This window comes from Oryza brachyantha, chromosome 10, assembly GCF_000231095.2.
Source record: "Oryza brachyantha chromosome 10, ObraRS2, whole genome shotgun sequence".
Classification (NCBI taxonomy): domain Eukaryota; kingdom Viridiplantae; phylum Streptophyta; class Magnoliopsida; order Poales; family Poaceae; genus Oryza; species Oryza brachyantha.
In genome coordinates, this window is record NC_023172.2 from 5,799,207 (window position 1) to 5,822,990 (window position 23,784).

The following is a 23,784-nucleotide window of genomic DNA, read 5'->3' on the forward strand; positions in this document are numbered from 1 at the left end:
AAATAGTTAACCCTGGAATTGCTATCGGCCGGATAGCCGATACCGTCCTAGGACCTCAGTCGATAGACTAGGTGATCGGCTTTACAGGAATTTCACGATAGTAAACTTAAACATGCCCAACCGGCTGAGTCAGAGATAGGATAAACACTAAATAGGCCAACTAGCCAATTAATCTTAAAAGATCGGATCCAACCGGGACAATCTTAAGATTAATTAGCCGATCGGACCACTTCAGTACTTATCGCCCATAACATTGCCAGCCAATACGAGGCTTCATATGGAATCAAACATAAACGAGATGCTATACTAGTTCATCAGCGTAGAACAATAACATGTGACAACATTCATTCTCATATCAGACCTAGATGATCGAACCTAATCGAAAAAATACAAATCTAGATACAATTATGCATAGCATCGACTGATTACTGTAGCACACGATCAATAAGATAACAATCCAGCGTAATTTGTCAACCAACTCATTGGACTTGGTCGATCAAACAGATCTCTATCAGCATATCGTACCAAATATGCGTAGACCAGACCTAACCGGGATAATACGTAACTAGTATGATATAATCATAGAAATATGAAAACCGATGAGCTCAATGAACCAATCAACAGATTACTTAAGATAATGTTGGCTAGAACCCCAGCAATAAGCCCTCGTGAGCCCCTGATCTAATCTGATAACACAAATCCGACAAACCAGATTGATCAGACCAAATCGAGACAGAATCAGGTTAACCGAAACAATGCTAACAGATCGAACAGAAGAGCCCATAAGGACTTGATCGAGAACTGCTACTTCAAGCTAAAACAAATTAAAGCAATAATAGAACTCAGCCCGTCGATCAACTAGGCAGGAGATCGAACTTAACCGAGATAGTCCTTTTCTAGTTGATCGATGGGTATTGACGAGCAGGAACTTACATTGCGAAGCTGACAAACCCCGCGCCAAGAGCTCAAGCAAGTCGAGGGTTTTGAGGCGATGCGCCAAATTAGATTGACCTGAAGATATCCTACAAGGAGCCCGGGCACTTATATTTATAGCTCCGGGTATTAACTAACCTAGCCGGATAATAATCCGTTACTAACTAACTTACAGAGTTCAGACTCTAATTAGATATAAGAATCTCAACCGAAATCTAAGATAAAACCTAATTAACCTACACGGTCACACAATTAAAACCGAATCTATCTCTAACCTGTGACCCCAATCGGACTCCAGCTCTTGTCCGATCCAGACTCTATCGGCTACAACTCTGCTGCTTCGAGATTCCTGCCTCCAGCCAATTCACACCTTCTTATCCGATTTGGTCTTTAACCGTGTTTTGATCCATAACGACTATTTGCCGAAATCTGTCGTTAACAATACCATAATTTCGATTGCCTACTTTTCTGACTGACATCGGGTTCCGGGTCTTTTCGTTGCATTCACTTACAACAAGAAACAGCCACCAGCGTTTGGTGCAGCACCTGCATTTTGGTGCATTCTTCTTCCTTTCCTTGGTCTTCGGTTCGTCATATTTCAAATAACTTATCTAATTACAACAGCCTATCGAACATCTAGAGATCGACAGGCTCATGGGCGCGGGCTGTCAAACAGCCGTTGGTCGACAGGGCATGCAGTGGCAGGTGGTGAGTCCAGACGTCCTTCCCCTGTTCGATAGGCCCTTCTGCCGAATAGCAGCCTGTCGACAGGTCCCTATCGACCATCCCCATTCCCCGTTCAATAGGTCTCTAATTTTGCGAATTTTCATAGGTGACCACAATTTTGTGATTTTTCATAAAAATAATAATATTTCTCAAAAAATGCATACACTTACATATTCTCTCCCACCATATGATGCTGCTGCTGCTGCTGCTGCAGTGCTGCATCTATCCAGACGCCACCCGTCTAGCGCCGCCGCCATCCATCCCCTCTCCGGGCTCTCCACTCACCGTCGCTGCCCATCAATCCCCTCCCCAGTGTCCACTCCTCCCAGTCCCAGCCCCAGCAAGGCGACCAAGTCAGACCGGCGGGGCCGTCGTCTTTGCTGGCTCCGGCAGCCACGCGAAGCTGGATGCCGCGCCTGTCCCGGTCGCCGTCGTCACACCGCCGACGTCGATCCCCTTCCCCGCGGTACGGGAGCCGGCGGAGTCGACGAGATCGGAGCCGCTCCCCATACACCTTCTCTCGGTACGCGTCCCCAACCCCCCCTATCAATCCCCCAGCACCCAAAACGTTGGCTATGTTCTTGCAGATCCAATTTGTGGTTGTCTTCGCATGTTTCTGTCTGGTCTTTTGGCACGGTATCCGATTTTGGGATTGAAATTCGTCGTGAGATGCCTACCACATTTTGGGGTCGATGCCGATATTTTTTTCAATTTTGGGGATGGAATAAATAAATTAATCCAAGAATGCATGCTAATATAAAGGGGAAACTTACTTTTTGCATCAAATTTGCACATTCATTTTTCTTTACCACTTATCATTGGCCAGCTTCGGTTAACCAACAAATTGGTCTCTGAATGACCATTATATCCTTATGATACTAGAAAACCTAAAAACTGCAATTTATCTTTTTAGGTTTTAAGATGATATGAAAACTTTATGGTAGAATAATTTTCATTTAGATTGAATGTTTCCACATGTAGCTTAAAAATGTGATGTTTAAAGAAAAAAAATCTTTTTTCATGCACATATAAATATCTTTTTTGATGCACATATAAATATAGCATAGCTATAAATATTAGACCAAATACTTAGTAATTGACTACATATAATTCTGTGGCATAAATTATTTCAGTAAACTTAAGAGCCAGATCATTACAACAGTGCATTTATAAATAATAATAATAATATTATTATAATTCCCAATTTATGTTTTTATGAGAATCTATTATTGGCAATTTTATGGTATTTGTTAAAATTCAAGTGCTACAATATTTTGGAACATCTACAAGGGCATGATGGTCTTTCTGGATCAAAATTAGTGGTCAACTGACTTTGACTACGGAGTAATGGCAAACAAAAATGTGCACGGATGGAAGACTGGTAAAAAGGGGAAATGCACACTTCTGACAGAGGAAGAGAGAAATGAACATTAATTAACCGACTGAAATTATGCTGCTGCTTGTAGGGAGATTGCTATATGAGAAAACATATTGGAAATTAGGATTCCTCACTCACAATCTTGACTATGAGGCTTGTGGAAGAAACTCTTTTTGCAGTCTATGTACTAGAATGACTACCGGATCTTTTCTTTCTTGTTAGCATGACTAGCAGATCTGTTTTAGTTGTCCATGGAATAGCAATCCACATTGTTTAAAGCAAAGATATCATGTGAATTAGATCTTATGGTCTACGATTCATTGGGGATAAACACCGCCAGGAAGATGGTGGGGTGGTGTGGGCTTAGAAGGTATGAGAAGAAACTATAGATTGGGAAGGAGAACTTGACTAATTTTGATTCATTGCTTGCCTGAATAGAGAAGCAACCTGATGCTTATATATATAAGGTGACTTGACTCTTAAGAGCCTTATCTAAATAAAGGAAGTCGATAATGGGCTAAATCTATTCCAGTGTGCCTCCCTTTGGGCCAGATTGGTGGGGCCTAGGCTTGCTTGTCCAATTCCCATAACAATAGAAGGTTGCTTGTGTGTCAAATTCTGCTTAGCTTTCACTGTATTCATATTATATAAGATTTGTTCAGTAGTTGGTTGTAAAGGAGTTAAATAGTCGTCTTGTAGCAGGATGCTGTCCTAGAAATGGTAGATGAACATGTTGTGCACTGCAAGTGTATGCTCAACTCTATAACTAGTATCAGCTCCACAAGTGTCAATCTATGGTGTTTCTGTTTCAACCAAACTCTAACTTAGGTAAAACATATGTTTGATTTTTGTGATCACAATATCTTTTTTGTGATTAATCTTTTGATTTTATTTTTGGCGTTGAAGAGTCATGCTTTTGAGAAGGTAAGAACAAAATTGCCGTATAATGTGGAGTGCTTCATGTTTGTAACTAAGTTAGCAGAGCTATATGCTGACATCTGTTATATTTAGGGCTAAATCACTCCTTGACTGAAATCAGCTATATTTTCTTCCTTGATAGTTGCTCGAACCTGGCACGTAATATCCAGAATTCCAGAATGTAGTTCTGTTTCACTTGAGAAAATATCATGAACACTTCAACAGATGCAATCTATAATTTGGATTTAACATGTTTCAAGTGAAATTTATTTTGTTATTTGGTACTGGTTGATTTCTTTTTCACAATGATTATTTATAAATTTGAGCACTTAACATGCGACTCTATCCAGATCTTAACTAGGACTTGTACAGTCTGTACTGGCAGAAACATGTAGGCAGATATTATGATTGCTGGCATATCAAATGTCCATGACACTGAAGGAGACATTGATCATAGCTACTATGATAATGTGGAATAGGACTGATGCATATTCAGCTAGTAATCAAAAGATCTTTGTTGTTATTACTGCTGGAGGTAGGGGGATCAAAGATTTGTGCTTATTGATGGTTGGTAGTGTTCTCTTAACATCATTTTTAACTGTTGAATGACTTTCTTCTTTTGCAAAGCATTTCATCTGTCATCTGCGATAAGCTAATCTTGATCTTTTGATATTCGCTTTAGTTGGTTGGCAATTAAATCCTATCTTGTTTGGCAAACATTCAGTTTGGAATTACTCATATGTTAGTGTGTCACGGGCTGGGAGATTGGATGGAGGATTTCGGCAAAGGTAATACTTGAACGCAGTTTGTTGGGCGTGGTCCTGGAGGACCTGGACCTCGCCGGCACAGAGGAGCCGTGTTCGGAGCCGCACGGATGAGGCAGGAACAAACACAGAAAATAACTGAATTCTTGATTGATTAATTCTAACTGATCCGGCTTACAATTTATAGCAAATCTAAGAGATAGAATCCTAATAGATTAAGAGATAGAATCCTAACAGATTTCCTAACAAACTCTAACTAAACCAAATATCCATGTCATGCTTGTCGGTCTGTCCCTGTTGCCTGCTGCGCCGATTATACTGAAGTCCCCACATGACATCCAATTGGCATTTTATATAATTCAAATATTTAATTTTTGTATCTTTGTTACATTTAAGTTTTATTCTTTACATTCTTTAGTGCTATCTATCTCACTTAACTGTTTATACATGGGCATGCTGCACAGTAAAAGTGTTTTTGCATCCATGCTATATAGTAACAGGCCATATGAATCAGTTTTTTTATGCATGCATGCCATCATGTCAATTATTCTATTGTAGTTATTATTTCAACACTAGAAATATCCAGCATCTTATTTTGTGTGTTCTTGTATATTCTTTCCAATTCAATTTCCCTTTCGTTAGGAGAAAAAGCCGGTCTCCTTCTCCAAGATGGGAGAAAAGCCAGTCCCCAACTCCTAGGAGACGTAGGAGTCCTCCATCACCAAGGCGGCAAAGAAGACAGAGAAGTCGAAGCAGTACAAGTTCCATTGTAAATGACTCCTGCAGCCCAAGTCATGTGTCAGAGCAGAACAATTTAATTGAGAAGCAAAAAGAGGAAGAAGAAAAGAAAAGGTAATTTATGTTTTCTTGGTTTATATGCAGATTTTCTATTTTGTATGAATGCAGCTCCATAATATATCGTATTGCTTTCCAAGCAGTATCATCAATTTCAATTTTCTTTTGTAGAGTGTACGTCTATACTTGATTTGGTCATATTTATTCACGAACCAAAAACGAACAACAACCTGTGAAATTCTGAACTCATCAAAACATCAGTGGACTTCGCAATTCAATAAACATACCAGTTGAAACACACAATATAGGCCATATTTTCTTGTATCTTGTGCTTTTGCTACCTAGGCAGCCGTCTAGCCAGCCTTGGCAGCTTAGACGGGTGGGACTAGCCTGTCATTCAGTGCAACACTGTACTTGTATCTATATATCGATGGTTTCAGCACTGGTATCTATATAACCTAGAGAAACACTGGTACTTATATCTATTATCCATAGTTTAAGAAACACATTTTTTTATTCAATTCGTATAGTGGAAATGTGTTGTTTCATTCTAAATTTTAATATGTTGAATTTTTCTGAAGCAGTTCTGTCTGTCATGCATATGTTCCAGCTAGTTACAGGGAAAAAATAGTGAAATTAGTACATACTCATCTATTTTGCCCAGTGTATAGAAGTCAGTTGCTATAGCCGCATAATCAGGTGAGCATACGTACTGGAGGAGTTTAGCACAGTAATCAAGTGAATCTGTATGGGTTTTACCTACAAGGACTGCCACCTAATATCTTATCCACCTCTCCAGGAAAGATTTTTAGTTCCATTTTACTTTTCTCTCTCCACTCAAACGAATCTGCACATCCAACTTGTATTTTTTTCATGAACCAAATTGGCAAGCTAACTGATTTAATTGGTTGTTTTCCACGCTAATGCCTGATTAAACCATTCAATCCCTAAATTAAGCACCAGCAGCCTGATTTTTCAGCTGGCCTAAAGCTAGCAGTTCAACAACCATTGTTACATACGCTATATATATTACTGTCTTCGTTGCTTCCATTACCTTTTGAGCACAGCAGCCAATGATCAGGCGTTCCGTGCAAACAGATTTCCATCCCGTTTGTGACTTTATTTGGTTATTATTGTTGAATGAGATGATCTTTGGTCACACACACATTGTCCAGAGGTTAACTACTAAATGCATCAAACCTGACATCTTTGTAACGCATGCAGATTGAGGTGTGGTGAAATATATTTCAAAGCATTTTATTCATAATGTATTAATTAAATGCTAGATGGATAATACCTTACATCTTTGTAAACATGCTGGTGGAATACACCGAATTATTACATGGGATGGCTGATCAGCAGCTAAATGACTAAACGAAAATTCAACATAGAATCGGACCTCATTGGAGTTAGATTCTTGCACTGTGCCTACACGGAATTATTATATTTGGGGCTTTTTATCTTTCTTTTTCATGACAAGACTAGCAATAGAAACAAATGAAGTCATTGTTTGATCCAAAACTATACATAGCAGAATGTGAACATAAGAAGTAATACAAAATAAATAGAGAAAATGTAGCAGAACTATAGTAACCGCTGAATATGCATAAGATAGCTGGCAATGAGTCTGGAATAGTACTTCAGAACATGTCAAATTAAAATTAGAGAAGAGTAGCAAATTGAACTAACAAATGATAGGTGAGACATTCAAATCTAAAAAAATGTAGCACAACTATAAACAGTCTGAATTTTACAATTCTATGTACATAGTTGTTTGCTGGATCAGGCTATCTTCAGAAATTTAGTTACAGGTTGGTGCATATGACTGAGAAAGTTGAATAAAGAGGTGAATGATAGCTGGACTAATTTCGTGCATTTCAAAAACCAAATAATTGGTGCATGTTCATTGCAATACTGAAAAATCTATTGCTCAAGTGTTTCATTGATTTCCATTTGTTCACTGTGCTGATTGATAGTAATATAAAACAAGATAAATGTTAGTGGTGTTTAATGGGAAATAGACTCATCTTCCAACAACCTCTGTGGCTGTGTCGGATTTGATCGATGGGCAGTTGAATTTCACTAGTCCCACCATAAGCAAAGATACAAAGGAAATCCAACTTGAGGTCAAATGCAAACGGCTGACATGTGCATACGTTAAGTTTTTATTGGAAAATTGCAATTGGTTCCTTAAATATAGTGGTAGGAATGCATACACTCAGGCCACCTTTTGTTATGCTTCTAAATGATTTTTCAACAACATAGTCAATGCCAATTCCTCATATTACTAGAACATGAACAGAAAGTGTAAAAACTAGGTACCTGCATGTTCTGAAAGTGGAGTATGCCATTTTTTTTGTTGTCATATATTAATTGATAGATATCTATATTTTTATAGAACATTTGCAATCTACCTTTGGGAATTTTCACACTTAGAATTTACCTGCTTTATACATTAATCAATGACTTTAATATGAATAATACTTTCAAGTAAATACTAACATAAGCCCATAATGCTCCCTTTCCAGGTTGAAGGAACTTTTGTGTTTATTGTGAGCAGACTCATACAAAAAGGTCAAAATTTAGATGATTCAAAACTGCAAAGCCATGTTATGGTTGTGTACTGCAGTCTCTTGACATAAATCCTATGACATAACTATGCTGAGTTTTCTCTCTTTCACATGAAAAATAGGCATTTCTATCTTTTCCAAATTGGGTGTTGTTATGCTGAGTTTTCCTTTAGGCTTTTCTGCTCAATTCCACTGTTATAATTATGCTTGTGTTTATTGAGACATTGCATATCAATTTTTACTTGAATTCACCTATTCAACCAGAAATCCTATTACATAATTGCGCTAGTCTAGATTGATTATGTGGTATGTACTTTTCTGTTGATATATGGGTCCTTAATTCATTAATTCTATCTGTTCATTCTCACATGGGATATCAGTTTTGCTAGGGTGTACCAATCCCCATAACATTGTGTTTTTCTCAGCAGGCGCCAAAAGGAAGCTGAACTGAAGCTACTGGAAGAGGAGCTTGCTCGAAGAGTTGAAGAAGCTATAAGAAAAAATGTTGAGGACCATCTGAACTCTGAGGATGGAAAATATGAAATAAAACGGCGAGTTGAGGAAGGTATCAAAAAGCTATTTGATGAGGTTGATGCTCAACTACAAAAAGAGAAGGAAGCGGCTCTCCGTGAAGCCAGGCAGAAAGCGGTAAGTATTATGCATGTCATGATATGCTTATTACTGTTCATCTTTACAAGAATATATCTTCAAATACGGGGATTAATGATGCTAATTTATTCTTGGAATGTTAAGATAAAACCACCAACATAAACCTAAACCAGACTTCCTCTGTTCAAAAAAAAAAGCTTGTAGGGATGAATCTGGACATCAAGTTGTTCAGAAGTTCCCTCAAATTGATTCTTTTGAAGGAGACAGTATGCGTCTATAGCCTTTTGCTTAAAGCAGCATGGTGCCTTGTTAGTTGGATTGGTGCTAGTATGGCTGCACATTTTTTTTTATGCTATTACGACTGAAAATTGGCAACAATTTATCAGAAGGTTTTCATTATGACTGAGACCATAATCTGATTCATTCTTCTTGAAAGAATCTTGTCCAAATCGAGTTAGTTCAAATTTTATGATTGCAGGAACAGGAAAAAAGAGAGAGGGAGGAGTTGGACAGGATGCTTGAGGAGAACAGGCGCAAAGTAGAGGAAGCTCAAAGAAAAGAAGCATTGCAACAGCAGCAGAAAGAGCTAGAACGATTTTTGGAGTTGGAAAGAATTCAAAAGCAAAGGGAAGAAGCTTTGCGAAGAAAGAAGATAGAGGAGGAGGAAGATAGAGCTAATCAGATGAAATTACTTGGGAAGAATAAACGTTAATTTGGTTTAGTGTTGTGATCTGTTTGTTCTGACAAATTTAGAGTTACTAACGTCTCTAATGATTGGTAGTGTGTTGACGTGTACTTGTGGCACAGCAACACTGCTAGTGGTTTCTGAAATTTGTACGGTTTCATCTTGTGGCCACTGCGTACTCCTGGAACCGAGAGGATGATAATATTTTATTTTAGCATGTATTGGGTTCATCCAAAAAAATATTGGGCATAAAAATTACACACCCTCCAACAGATATCTAAAACTGAATAAGTTGTATTGGAAACACATTTTTTCTCAAATTTAGGATGAGATTTAATTTTACGAATATGTAAATATTAGGAATGTATTTGGTAACCTATTTAAGATATATTTTCTAGTCTAACTCCTAAAATTTAGTTTTAGGAATTAATTTTAGACATCTCTTGTAAATGCCGTAAGCATTGTCCATTGCATTCCCTTATAGGAACTAATGCCGTGGCCTTCTCTCACGTTTTTCTTACGTGAGATGCCGTGTTGACGTGTACTTGTAGGAACTACACCTTTGAAATTTTTCACTTATCATTTAGTGATAATTATGTTCTTACCCTGGTTTCAATTCTAATTGTGATTTTTATCTTTACTCTTGTAGCTGTGTGCTTTCACTCTAATTTATTCAAACCAAGCCTTATGCTTGTTATGTTTGCCCCTATTCCGTTAAGTTTTAGTAACGGCGTTGGACATAATGTAATAGGAGCAAACATTAACTTTACTTTGAAAAATCAATGGTAAAATCACAAAGTTGAAAAGTAAGTGTAAAATTCCAATTGGAGTTGAAAATGAGGGCAAGAATGCAATAGCTTAAAAAAAATTGAGGGTTTTAGAACAATTTGTCTGTTATAAATTCGTATTTTATAGATAAATAATATAGAAACATGTCAAGGAGGATCATTTTGTAATATTATGTAGAATCATGTGAATAAATACTCTGTATTTTGTAATACTATAATGTATGAAGTAGTTTTTCATAATAAATTTGTGTTTTAGAGATAAATAATATATAATTAAATAGGAGTATTTAGTAATATTATAGTATATGAAGTAGGAAGTGGTAAAATATACTACATAAAACAAAGTTAATGAGGTGAAGATTTATTGTCTCAACCGTTACCTTGTTTTAAAAGGAATAGAGATTAAAGCTACCGTCGTATTTATCTTGTAACTTACACAGGGTATCTTGTAACTTATGTTGGACGAAAGTCTTTCTGCACAAAATAGCAGTCATTATAAATCTTTAAGGTATTTTGGTTTATGGACAAACATTTGGCATTATTAAAATTCTGGTCATTAAGGGAAGTGGAAAGTACTGGCGATTAATGGGCCAGAATAAGGGGAAAAATATTGGGAATGCCATATAATTTGGGTAACAAGGTCAATGAGCCACCTTTGACATACTATACTTTAAAAAAAGGGGTTCATTTTCGTAAAACGAGAAAAAAGGACCATAGAAATAACTAGAATTGATATGTTCCTTTTGAATCTTTAAGCTCACATGGAAGAGAAATTCATCTGAAATTCTTCTTATACTCTGCATCTTGCCCGTTCAATCGGGAAACTATTTTACACCAACACGGCAGTTCACGTTCATGGTAAAGTGAAGCTCGTTATTCTGATTGTGAATGCATTTTTTCATCAGGGAGAACACAACTGAAAGATGGGTTTGCTTTCTTGAAAGGTTGGGAATCAAATGCATTATTGCTGTTGATTTAGAAGGATGGATACGCTATAATTATCTGCAATGCGACCACTACTGTAGAGCATTGCACAAAGTGTTTAAAGAAGAGAATACTGTTCAAATCAGAACAGCACAGCTCAGATCAGGACGACACTACAGCAGAACTTTCTTCTTTTTTCACTACCTAGTCAGTGATTCTTCTTTCAGTAACAATGACAACTAAACTGAATCTCCACAAAAGAAAATTGCTGAATTATCCATGGTTTCGTATAATCCAGTTTATCACTCTTGTTTTAAAATGCTTTTAATCCTATAGTTTCAGTTTTGTCAGTATTTCTCATGTCTATCCTTTCAGGTGACAGTTTTCTTGGTGAACTAAGTTGCATGATTATCAGCTGAAAAAGAATAGCATTTATAGTAAGATTACAGGGACACCGCAATAGTGTTTTGCTGATTTATGGAAAGATTACAAAGATATGGGATCAGTCATCGGTGCCTTTTCTGAAATTCCAATTTTGATATTCATTACATTGTCAGCAAACAAATGGAGGTAGCAATAGGTCTTATCATAGCATGAGTGTTTTATGTCGGACCAGTGCTTCACAGTTCACACAAATCGATTTGAGCCGATGTAAGAACACACCACAATTACTAAACAGACAATAGAGCAATAATCCATGAAAGACTGTCCGTATTCAACGGGGTATATGGAGTACATATTAGAGATTTTTTTATTTTCTAAACCTTTTTAATAAATAATTTTATTACTAAACCTTCGGGAAAAAATTTCCAAATCTAAATCTTTTGGCCACGCCACCAACATTGGTGTGGCAAGATAACGCTGGCACGCAACCTAATCGGCGTGCCATGGCGTGGCAGTCTTGCCATACCATTGTCGGTGGCATGACAAGACAATGCTGTGACGCCACCGACAATGACGTGGCAAGCCGTTTGGCCAAGTCAATGTTGGTAGCGTGGTCAAAAGGTTCATGCGGTGAAAATATTTCCCTTGAGGTTTAGTAATAAAATTATTTTTAAAAATGTTTAAAAATTAAAAAAAATCTATATATTATGATGAACATTGGCATGACTCACGTGATGTTCGACCTCTCGGTTAGTATGAATATACTCAGTTATAGAAGACTAAAAGTAGCAATTTATCCTCTACTCAATGCCCATGTAATAAGCATAAAAACAAGAAAATATACACAATACAAATCATAAAATTTCCAACAATTTACACTACAATCTCCATTATAAATACACATATAAAAAAGAAAAAAAAGAAAAGAAAAAAAATGAAGAAAGTGGCTGGATCTGGGCGTCGCCGCCTCCTTCCCCCAGCCGCCGCCGCTGCCTCCCCCCGCCGACCAGCGCCTCGCGCCTCCTCCCCCGGCCGCCGCCTCACGCCTCCTCCTCTCGGCCGCTCGCCGCCGCGCTCATTGCCCGCGCCGGCGCTCGCCGCTGCTCCCTTCTCCAGCCGCAGGATGTCATCGTCGTCGTCGCCGGGCACGCATCGGCATCGCTGTCGCCGCTGTGCTCGCCGCCGCTCCCTCCTCCTGGTGGCAGCACGTCGCTGTCGTCGTCGCCGGGCCCGCATCGGCAACACTGTCGCCGCCGCGCTCGTCGCTGCTACCTCCTCCCGGTCGCAACACGTCGTCGTCATCGTCGCCGGGCCCACATCGGCATCGCCGTCGCCGCCATGCTCGTAGCCCGCTCGTCGCCACGCTCATCGTCGCTCGCCCGCTCTCTCCACGCGGTGACGCGACCGCTCGCCTGCTCGCCCGACTCGCCCGGGCGGCCAAATCCGGGGAAATCGTCCGGATTCATCCATCCGGCATCTGGAGGGAATATTCTCCTCCGGACCGCCCACCAACCAAACACCTAAAAAAATCGGCCGCCATATCCTATCCATCCAAAACCATCCATCCAAACATACCCTTACGTAGACAACGTGACTTCCTAGTTCAGAGCAAGCAACTTAGTTTGAAGAGTACAGTTTTAGTCATCTGCAGTTTGCTCAACGTATGCTACGTTGATTTCATATATATACCATGATACACACTACCTAACTTTTATTTAGGACTTAATTACTTCTTTCATTTCTCAACCTTTTCCTTCCCTAACTTTTAAGTCTTGAAGTTAGTGATAAGATGCAGTCACATCGACTTAAATATATTGGTTACATACATACCCGTATCGCCACATCAATAGTACACCACTTAATTAGTTGGTGCCATAATTCAGAATGTGGCAAGCAACACGTCAAATCATCATTTTTATTAAAGTTCAGTGAGCCCATGTTGACTGACGATGGCAACAGTTATCAGATTGAGACTAATGGGTGGCATGAGGGTGCTTTAAAATACTTCAGCTTCTCAACTCAACATCAGTTGTAATACACGCATCCGACCAAAGATTTATTCAGCAAATCAACAACGATAATTTGTCTTTAGCTAAAAGAAAGTTGGGATAAAAAAGTCATATCACAAAGTTTCTGAACAAGCTTTTCGTAGAGTTCATCACCATGATTCAGAACAGGCATTTGGTTTTTGGTTTTTGGTCGCTGTTAATTCCTTGCCTTTTGGCTAGCTGCTTGGACTAGCTAGCTAGAAACACAATACGTTATCTACACTCACCATAAGTAGTTAAAAGCAGCTGGTCACTAGCTAGTAGAACGGGAAAACAATTGGCACACTAAAAATTTTACGTGGAGGAGAGATGCACCCTAAAGTGCTTGCGTATCGTAGCATCTACAGAAGAAAAAAGCAGCTCCTGCCGCCCTAGTGCATGCTTTGCAATTTGCAAACTTGGGTCTGCGTCGATCGATCGAGTGCGCTGTGAAATGAAACAGCGTGTCGTGCCGGGCTCACCTGCTTGCCGCTTGCCGTGGCAGCGGGTGATGCTTGCTTTAATTTAATTTAATTTCACAGGGATCATGCAGAAATCATGGACATGGGCATCCACCTGATGGATCATGCTCTGCCTTTTCTTTACCATCGATAGTTTGGCATGGCATGCACCAGTTTATATCTAAAGGATACGTAAATATCTTCGAAGATTATTTTATTTAATTGAGAAAAGAGCGTCTATTAGACATGCATAGAGCTTACATAAGTATAGGTAAAGTGCTCTTTTACTGCATGGGATGGATGTATCCGATTTCATGAATACGGTCGACCTATTAATTGTAATGTTTTCACTGTGTTACTGTAATGAAAAACTTCCGAGGCATCCTTACATCTGGCGTCCAAGCAGAAGAGATCAACTCTGAATATCTGAACTATAATCTTCAAAGAGAGAAAATAAACTCTCAAGTCTGAAACACTCAGGTCTCAGCCTCTTAGGGTCTGACGAATTAACAATTAATGTGTCATACATTCATACTACAATTGGACCCTGCCGTAACCTCAGTAGCAGTGCACAGTTTCATTTCGGTCTTTCCAAAAGTGCCACACATCATCTTCTGAGTTTTTTCTTGAAACTGAGACATAATTGTTCCGCTTTTACATTAAGAAGAAGAAAATTAACCTAATTTATAAAAAAAACCGGGTACGAAAACCTTACACATGAACGGTTAATTAAAAAAAGAGGCTATTTCATATCTGACCTTACTAATGCCTAATGGAGCTCGTGAAAGACAAAAAAAATATCAGAAAATCTAGGCAACGGAATACCGTATGAATGGGAGTCACTTACCAGTGCATTCATCTTCTCGCTCATCGGCGTCGTCTCCTTGGTGCCTCACGCACCGGCGCCGCTTCTCCATGATCCAGCACCAGTCCTTCGTGCTATGCTGCTTGCTGGGTCATCTCCTCACACGCTCCTCCGCTCTCGCACGCCGGCGCCGCTTCTCCGCACTTGCGCGCCACTCCATGCTGCCCCGCTCGCCAGCATCGTCTCCTCCGTGCTGCTCGCCGCACATCATAGCTAATAGAGTTTTACTCCCATCCTTCCTTTTTACCTTGAGATATCGGTACCTCGAGATACCAAATCGTTTCTAATCGTTGGATCCAACAGTGCACATCCTACTTAGTTAGATCCAATGGTAAAAAATGATTTGGTACCTCGAGATACCGGTACCTCGAGGTACAAAAGGAAAGATGTAAGTAAAACTCTAGCTAATAACAATAACGTGTGGAGATAAAACAAAATACTCACAATATAGTTTCATTCGGTTTACAATACGTGGATAACAGCGTGCACCCGATTTCATCCAAATGACATTTGCTCTTACCCCACATATCTTTTTCGCCGTAGCATTAAATTTGCTAATGTGTCATCTCACTAAATGTGAATGAAACTCTGATGGGACTTGTCTCAGTGGTGTTCGAGCTGGTAACAATTTCAGACTGATTAACCTCTGTTTTGCTAGAGAAAGGGATAATTATACCCTTTACACGTACACGTGTAGCATCATCCTTGTTGACCAATGTGCAACTAAACCACTCCTCTCTCTCCCTCTAGTATTACAGCGAGCTTTGCCAATGGTTAGCTCGTAATTAATGATCATCATAAATTTTACATGTAACTAATTGTTAGCTGTTTGCTAAAACCAAATCGCGGAGTGAACTTATGAACTCTTAATTAATGTGTAGACGGGTAATTTAGTCTGTTGCGCTTTGTTTGAAGTTCAATCAATGTGCACAGCGCCAGTGCTCGTAGCAGTATCGAATTAGGTCTGTAGTCAAATAATTTCTTAATTTGTTGCTCTTACCCTGGTCGGATGGGCAGGCACGTTCAGGCCGAACTGACAAAACAAAGCAAGTCAGTAGTCTGCTGTCTGAAGCATATGGAAAAAAAATCATCGATCGATATATCCATGGCACTTTACCGGATAAGTTCGCGACCGCTCAACTTTATTTGCGAGTCCTAGCATGAACGCACCACCAGCCAAAGCAAGCAAGCAGATCTTGTACGCTTGTTTGCCACCACCCGGGGGCGGAGAGCGGCTGCCTATAGAGCTAGATAGGCCAAGAACCAAACCTCGCTCTCACTCTTGGCTCCCACTTATCCCCACTACCTCCAACAACTTTAATTTAAAGTGACCAACGCACCATGCATTTGGAAATTAATTAACTAAATCCGGCCGAAAAACAAGCCAAACTAGGGAGACATGAATCACTCTCTTACTCTAGAAGAAAGGCATTGGCTACGACTGCCTGTCAAAAAGGTACTAACTAAAAGGAAATTAACGTAGACACTAGCCGTGTTGATGTGTATGATATATGTCTGGCAGAGATATACGGCATAAATCAAACCGGATCAATTTTTTATGGCCCGAGCTGGATCTGGATACATTCTCAGCACTGACATGTGGGACCCAGACCCACATGTGTCTGGATTCACGTGAGTCCCACATGTCAGTGACTCAATGTGACCGAGAATATCACGGACAATGTTACTGAATCCGCGTCCGCCGGAGCTAAGCATAATATGGCTGCTGTGTCAACCTTTGGAAAGAATGAAGAATCGATGACCAGTAAGGTAGCAGTCGTCGTCACTCGTGTCTAGGTGACGCATGCCAGAGTAGCGTATAGTGCGACTCTGGTTGGCCCAGGCATGGCAGGCCGGTTGTATATAAAGGTGTGTGTGCATTGCATGACAAGCAGGCAGGGCAGAGCGGCGTGAGCGAGCTATATAGGAAGGCAGATAGTCTTGTAGCCAGCCGAAGCAGGTGATCGCATGGAACTTACTGGGAAATGGAGGAAGGCCATGCCGTACATGGCCATGGTCTTCTTGCAGTTTGGCTTCGCCGGGCTGTTCCTCATCTCCGTCGCGTCGCTGCGGCAAGGCATGAGCCACTACGTCCTGGTCGTATACCGGAATGCCGTAGCCGCCGTGGTCATGGCGCCATTCGCGCTCTGGTTCGAGAGGTTCGGAACGTGTATCTCCTCTTGATCGATTTTTTTACTGTTCGCAAAAGTCTGCACTTTTCAAAAGTTATTTTTAAATCCTTTTGAAGTTATTAAGATCTGTTCCATAGATGGGCCACTCGGCAAGCCAAAAAATTTTCTCCGTAAGTTCTCACAGAAACATTGTTGAATTTCGTTGAGAAACAATCACGTACGCCATTAAGTTCTTCTCATCCCGGTGACATTTTTCAAATAGTTTGAATAAAATGTACTAGCAGTATATATGGGATATCCATACGTATTTCCGTAAATGAACGACCATGTACATATTACCTCGGTTACACATCATAAGATTATTTAATACATCTTATGATAAAGAATGATAAGGGGTTTATTGTAGGTGGTTGTGTCATGGTGATATAGAAATTCCTTGTGCATGTGTACTCTACATGCAAGAATGCAACTTAAGAAAAATGTCTTCAGGTTAATTATTTTGTTACGACTTTTCAACTAGATCAATTACTTATCTTTCAATGTGACAGCGGAGTGATTTGAAACAATCCTAATATATATTTACAAACATCAATATATATAAACAACAACTTCTTGCAAGGCCATATACAGTCAATAAATTATCAGCACTAGAGAATCATTTCATAGACATGTACCTCTAGTACACCCACCTGCCAATAACAGGTTTCCAAAACTACGGCACACTAAGGCTACTAAAACATTTATGTGGAAAATTTTGTTTCTATTATATGTAGCTAGACAAAAACATTACTGACCGTACCAAAGTAGAGAAAGTACACGTTTCAGTTAACAGCAAAAGAAGGCATAATTTGTTGAACAAATAAGAGTAGGACGCCAGTGGCAAACCGTTAATTTTACATTCATCTGTGCATTCTAAAAGAACGAAATTTCTACGGTGGAGGTCGTACATATATCTTTTCAATTTCAGTCGTTGTCAACATAGTTAAGAATAAGTGTTCTACAATGCTCTCTAAAACAATGCTCTCTACGGTGCTTTCCGTCGTTGTCAAAATATTTTATCTAGACTGTTTATTTTTTCAAATCCAATGCATCTGATCTATTTATACTACCGCAACAACTACTGATAGTAGAATATCGAGATTTGTATATACATGGTAATAAGTAGAGAGTATTCTAGAAAAGAAGGGAGGAAGTGAGTTCATATTCTAAACAGTTGCTACCTTTTTCATGATAGGAAAACAAGGCCAAAAATGACGCTTTCCGTGTTTTTCAAGATTATGGCTTTGGGGCTACTTGAGTAATGATCGAACAATACAATTACATTCTGATGATGTTACAATATGTTAATATCATACTTATAATTTTATAAAATTATGCAAGGCCTGTGCTTGACCAAAACTTCTTCTATATGGGAGCCAAGAACACGTCGGCAAGCTTCTCATCGGCACTGACAAACATATTGCCTGCTGTAACGTTTGTAAATGCCATCATACTCAGGTGAGCGACCAGATCTTCCATACATCACACTACTATTTGTGGCCCATGCGCTTGATGTTTTGTACAGCAGTATCCAGTATGGTTGGAATCAGCATGGCTAGTTAGCACTGATACATCCCATGTAGGGTGCTGTCTGTATATATCTATGTCCACCGTGGAAGGTCTAGGCAAAAGTGTACCGTAAAATGTTACCCTCCCCGAATAAATTTTCTAACCATCTTATTGATTTTAGCGTATATGTAGCCTGAATGCTTGAGTATAATAATTAAGACAATGCGGCATAACTCTTAATCGAAAGTAGAGATAGACTAGCATATGTACTACTGACTACTAGTGATCATGTGTTAAGAACACTGGCAAATGGGCGGAGGGATGAATTATACGCATTTTGCAGGATTGAGAAATGACTTTTATAGTTTTATCCCATTCTAGAATGTAAAAATAAAAATTAAACCGATTCGACAGCCTGAAGTACAACTACAAGAAGTAGAATTATTTTCTTGAAAACATCACGGGTGAACTTTTTACATGAAATGATGACAAAATGGTTTTAGAAGCTTGATAATGATAAGTGAACCTAGTCTACAAAGTCATTATGCATGGAATTTGCAAGATGGGGACATGGGGCACTTATAATACTAATTTTGAACATAATTTTATGAAAATTTTCCCAAGTTTTCTATTTTTTGCCTCAAAATGATAAAAGCTTCATGAAAATTTGTTGCACACACAACTAGGATGGAGAGAATAAGCATCAAGGAACGACGGAGCCAGGCAAAAATAGTTGGCACCCTGGTAACAGTGGGCGGAGCTATGCTTATGATACTCTTCAAGGGCCCTGTCATCAATTTTCCATGGACCAAGAATGCCAATTACAACGTCGCAGACAATAGTGGCCAGAACAGTGGCCATTGGCTTATGGGTATCTTCATGATTTTATTAAGCTGCTTTTGTTGGTCTGCCTTCTTCATTCTCCAAGTAATTGACTAATACCCTCTTTTCTCACATTTTGCATCGTATTTGAGTACTTTATTTTATAGCTTGTTCTAATATAGAACTATGTATTTTCAGTCATACACATTAAGGAATTACCCGGCCGAGCTCTCTCTAACCACACTGATATGCGCCATGGGTGTAGCACAGAGTGGGGCGATAGCCCTGGTTATGGAGCGTGACATGAAGGCTTGGTTAATTGGCTTTGATATGAGGCTTTTTACTGCTGTCTACTCTGTAAGCTATATGGTCAACTAGCTATATGTAATTTATTTTATTTTTAGATGGTTAAAGTTGAATGGAACTTCTATGGTCATGTATTGTCATGTATATAACGTTTCATCTTTCTTGCAGGGAATAATGTGTTCTGGAGTAGCTTATTATGTGCAAGGCATGGTTATAAAGGAGAGGGGTCCAGTATTCGTAACTGCTTTTAGCCCGCTCTGCATGATCATAGTGACTATTTTGGGTTCTTTCATTCTTTCTGAGGTTGTTACCTTGGGAAGGTATATAGGCTTACTCCGGAATTTAATTTTACTAGTATGTGTTTCATGGCAAAGCTCACAAGTAACGCATCTCATTATTTATATACCATACAGGGTTATTGGTGCAATAATTATTGTTGTGGGCTTGTATGCTCTCATCTGGGGCAAGAACAAGGACCATGCCAACCAAGTTGATCAAGATGACAATTTTGAGAAGCACAAATCTTTTGAGCTACCATTCTCCACTACTAATGTTAACAAAACAAGTAATCTTGAACACATATAACAGTCATTAGGTAATAACAAGGAAAGCTTCAGTAATTTACTACATGGTGACTTTCCTTGGTGATGCATGTATCTTGTCGATTTAACAAAGACTACCAAAGTATTCCTGTCTAATTTTATGTGCAACGTATAACTTAGAACTATTACCTATTTTACATATGTAGTGAATGGAGTTTCAGGCCTAAGATGTATGGGTGTATCATGCTATTTAATCTCTTGATTAGTTACTAAGTAATATTCTCATAGCTTAGATACCACTTGACGTGAGTAGGGGTGATCGATTCTTCAGTGACTTAAGACAGCGGTTGATTTTAGAGGAAATTTTGATGATCCGACTACAACAGTAGGAGACATTGAGTTGTAGCTCCTTAACGATCCATACACATACTCCGCGACGGATGATGTTGATTGTGCAAATCAACCTTAGCTAATAGGACTACAACCGTATAAGATGTGAGCTTGAAAGCAAAAACTAAAAAGAACAAGATAAAAGAAATATAAATTACAAAGAGGAATTGCATATAAGATAAAGCTAAGCTTTCCTAACGAGAAAAAGACTATCCAACCAATCATGAATTTACCCAAAAAAGTAGAAGATACTTGACTTCAAGCTAAACAAAGCACAACCCATCCTAAGGGGTGAAAACTATTTAAAGAGATGGGAGGTGAAAACTATTTAAGGAGATGGGAGGATAGCAAGAGGTCGCAATGGTTGCATTCCACTAGAATAGGGCACCCTACCTAGGCCAGGGTCCTATATGAAGTTACAAGCCCAAATGTCTACTATAAGTCGTGTATCACATTATTTCTATGATGTTGGCCAGCATAGAAGGACTTTGAATACGAAACAGATTCATTGAAAATATGACTCTAAGATCTTTCCAACAAGTACGCATAGGCGCTAACACATGGCTTATACGTAGATGCGACAGCTGTTTGAATTTAGTGTTGTCATGGTAGGCTCAACCATTTTATCAAAACATCTCATCTTTCATATTTATCATTCTTTGGCCCTTGGGAAACGTGGCAGTACTGAAAACCACCTTTGAGTAGCTTGTCTTGGTCCATGGTCAACATCATTGCATGCTATTGCTGCTTTACCTGTAAGCCATGTACAAACTTATGAAATTGAAAGCACATAATACTCATGGTGTGACATCCTTTTATTCAAATATAAAAAATGTCATTTGAGAAGTTTCAAGAGTTCCACTAGAACTCATGAAAAATATTAGTTTGCAACAAATGGTGTCATATCATTACCATTCTCGTACTGACCAATGTGATATTAGAGGAGTTTTGGGCCTTTCCAATAGAACCACTAGAGTTTCTGTCTGTCGACGATTTGGACGTCGGCAATATATATGGGGTGGCTAGCGAGACGTAAAGATCGATGGTTATAGGATGAAGACATGGGGTTACCCAGGCTTAGGCTTCCACTAGCGAGATAATACCCTACTCCTGCTAGGCAATTGTATTGGATTGTGGACGGATCAACTAGAAGATAGCCGATCTGAATATGCCGTGTGTCTGGCCGTGCCTCATAAGAGGTGCCCCTGTCCCCCTTATATAGTGGGGGATAGGGCTTATAGGTATAATCCTAATCTCATAAGACCAAGATCTATCCAAATCCGGTTACAACTTGGATCCGGTATGTGCGGCATGCAATCCGATAGTTACCAAATTCCAGTTAATACCATACAGATATAATTGCTTTCCTATTCGATAAACTCTACCATACGTATATATGTATAGTCTACGGATACCCCTAGTACATATATTCCACACTGTCCTAAGCCTAAATTCGTAAATAAAATTGTTAGGTAACAATTGGCTTAATTAACTCACGAAAACCCCTAAAAAGAATTAATTTAATTAAATCGAAATTCGCAAATCATTAACTAGATTTCAATTCAAATTACAGAGTATAAAATTTTGCTCCAAAAAGTTAATCCAAAAATCGGCAAAAAGTGAGGCTTTTCTTTTTTCTCCTTTTTCCTTCTTTCCGATTTGGCCCCAGCCCAAATCTCCTACTTTCTCCTTCTTCCTTCCGCTTCCTCTGCCTTCTTTCCTCCCGTGCCGGCCGCAGCCGCACTGGCCTAACCCCCTCCTCCCTAGCCGGGCCGCCTCGGCCCAGCTCGCCCATGCACGCGCGCCTGCATGTCCGTGCTGCGTTCGTCCACCTCCCGCTAACCGGCCCGAGCTGAGTCCGCGCCGCCACCGTCACTGACTCAACCTCCGTCGCCGCAATCGCCGCTGCCCGTCGCGCAGACATGTGCGACGCGGTGTCCATCCAACGCCCCGCCCAAGACGTGCGCCGCCGTTGTCACGAGTCACGCCGCCTCCGTGCCTGTTGACGCCGAAAATAACAACAACGTGTCATACATGTAGGCATGGGAGTTACTCTAAGACCACTCCAGTACAGCACCTAATTCTTAGTATGCTGGGTGTGCCAGTCAGTTTGATCCTGTAACTGACAAGATATAACATCAAAAACAGTTAAACCCAAAATCGCTATCGGCCGGGCAACTGATACCATCCCAGGACCCTAGCCGATGAACTAGACGATTGACTTTACAGAAATTTCATGATAATAGATATAAATATGGTCAATCGGCCGAATCAGAGGTAGCATAAGCACCAAATAAACCAATCAACTAATTAATCTTAAAAGATTGGACTTAACCAAGACAGTTTTAAGATTAATCAGCCGATCGGACCGATCCGGTACTTATCGCACGTAAAATCAGCAGCCGATAGGAAACTAAACATGGAATTTAAGATAAACCGGATTGCTATACCAACCACTAGCATAAAACAATAATAATCAACCGCATACACACTTACGCTAGACCTAGAAGATCAGACTCAACCAAGAGAGTACATATCTAAACACAACTATGTATGAAATCAGTGTAATATTGCAGCATACGAGTAACAGGATATCAACCAGCGTATTCTACCAACTTTGTTCATTAATCTCAGCCGATCGGACAAATTTCTATAGGCAGATCGAACAAAATACACATAGATCAGACCTAACTAAGACAGTATGCGGTCTAGCACGATATAACTAAAGGAATATGAAGATCGATGAATTTAATGAATAAACCAGCAGATTACTTAGGATAATGCTAGCTAGAACTCCAGCGATAAGCCCTTTTGAATACCCAATCCAATCTGAAAACATGAACCTGACCAACTAGATTGATCGGACCAAACCGAGACAGAATCAAGTCGAATAGATTAATGCTAGCAGATTGAACAAAGGAACTCACGAGGACTTGATCGAGAACTACCACTACTCCAAACTAAAAGTAGATTAAGCAATAATAGAACTCAGCATGTCGATCAACTAGGCAGGAGATCAGACTTAACCAAGATAGTCCTGTTCTAGTTGATCGACGGGTTTGACGAACGTGAACTTACATTGAGAAGCTGACAAACCTCATGCCGAAAGCCCAAGCACAACGAGAAGTTTTGGCGATGCGCTGAAGATATGTGTTTGATCTGATTGATGATTTACAGTGACCCCGGACACATATTTATACCCTCGGATCTAACTAAC

General features: G+C 39.6%; 2 protein-coding genes across 2 annotated transcripts; both read left to right on the top strand.

Annotated features, from left to right (window-relative positions):
* The first annotated feature begins 1,899 nt into the window (after positions 1 to 1,899).
* On the top strand, positions 1,900 to 9,595 carry LOC102713399 (uncharacterized protein At1g10890-like). The gene is made up of 4 exons (XM_006661621.3): positions 1,900 to 2,182; positions 5,362 to 5,571; positions 8,513 to 8,732; positions 9,172 to 9,595. The coding sequence occupies exons 1-4, from the start codon at positions 2,067 to 2,069 to the stop codon at positions 9,403 to 9,405; spliced, it is 780 nt and encodes a 259-aa protein (XP_006661684.1). The 5' UTR covers positions 1,900 to 2,066; the 3' UTR covers positions 9,406 to 9,595.
* A 7,124-nt stretch (positions 9,596 to 16,719) lies between these two features.
* On the top strand, positions 16,720 to 20,431 carry LOC102713852 (WAT1-related protein At4g08290-like). The gene is made up of 7 exons (XM_006661623.3): positions 16,720 to 16,986; positions 18,194 to 18,256; positions 18,340 to 18,456; positions 19,194 to 19,434; positions 19,528 to 19,686; positions 19,804 to 19,955; positions 20,049 to 20,431. Exons 1-7 carry the CDS (start codon positions 16,796 to 16,798, stop codon positions 20,218 to 20,220), a joined length of 1,095 nt encoding a protein of 364 aa, XP_006661686.1. The 5' UTR covers positions 16,720 to 16,795; the 3' UTR covers positions 20,221 to 20,431.
* Positions 20,432 to 23,784: the final 3,353 nt, after the last annotated feature.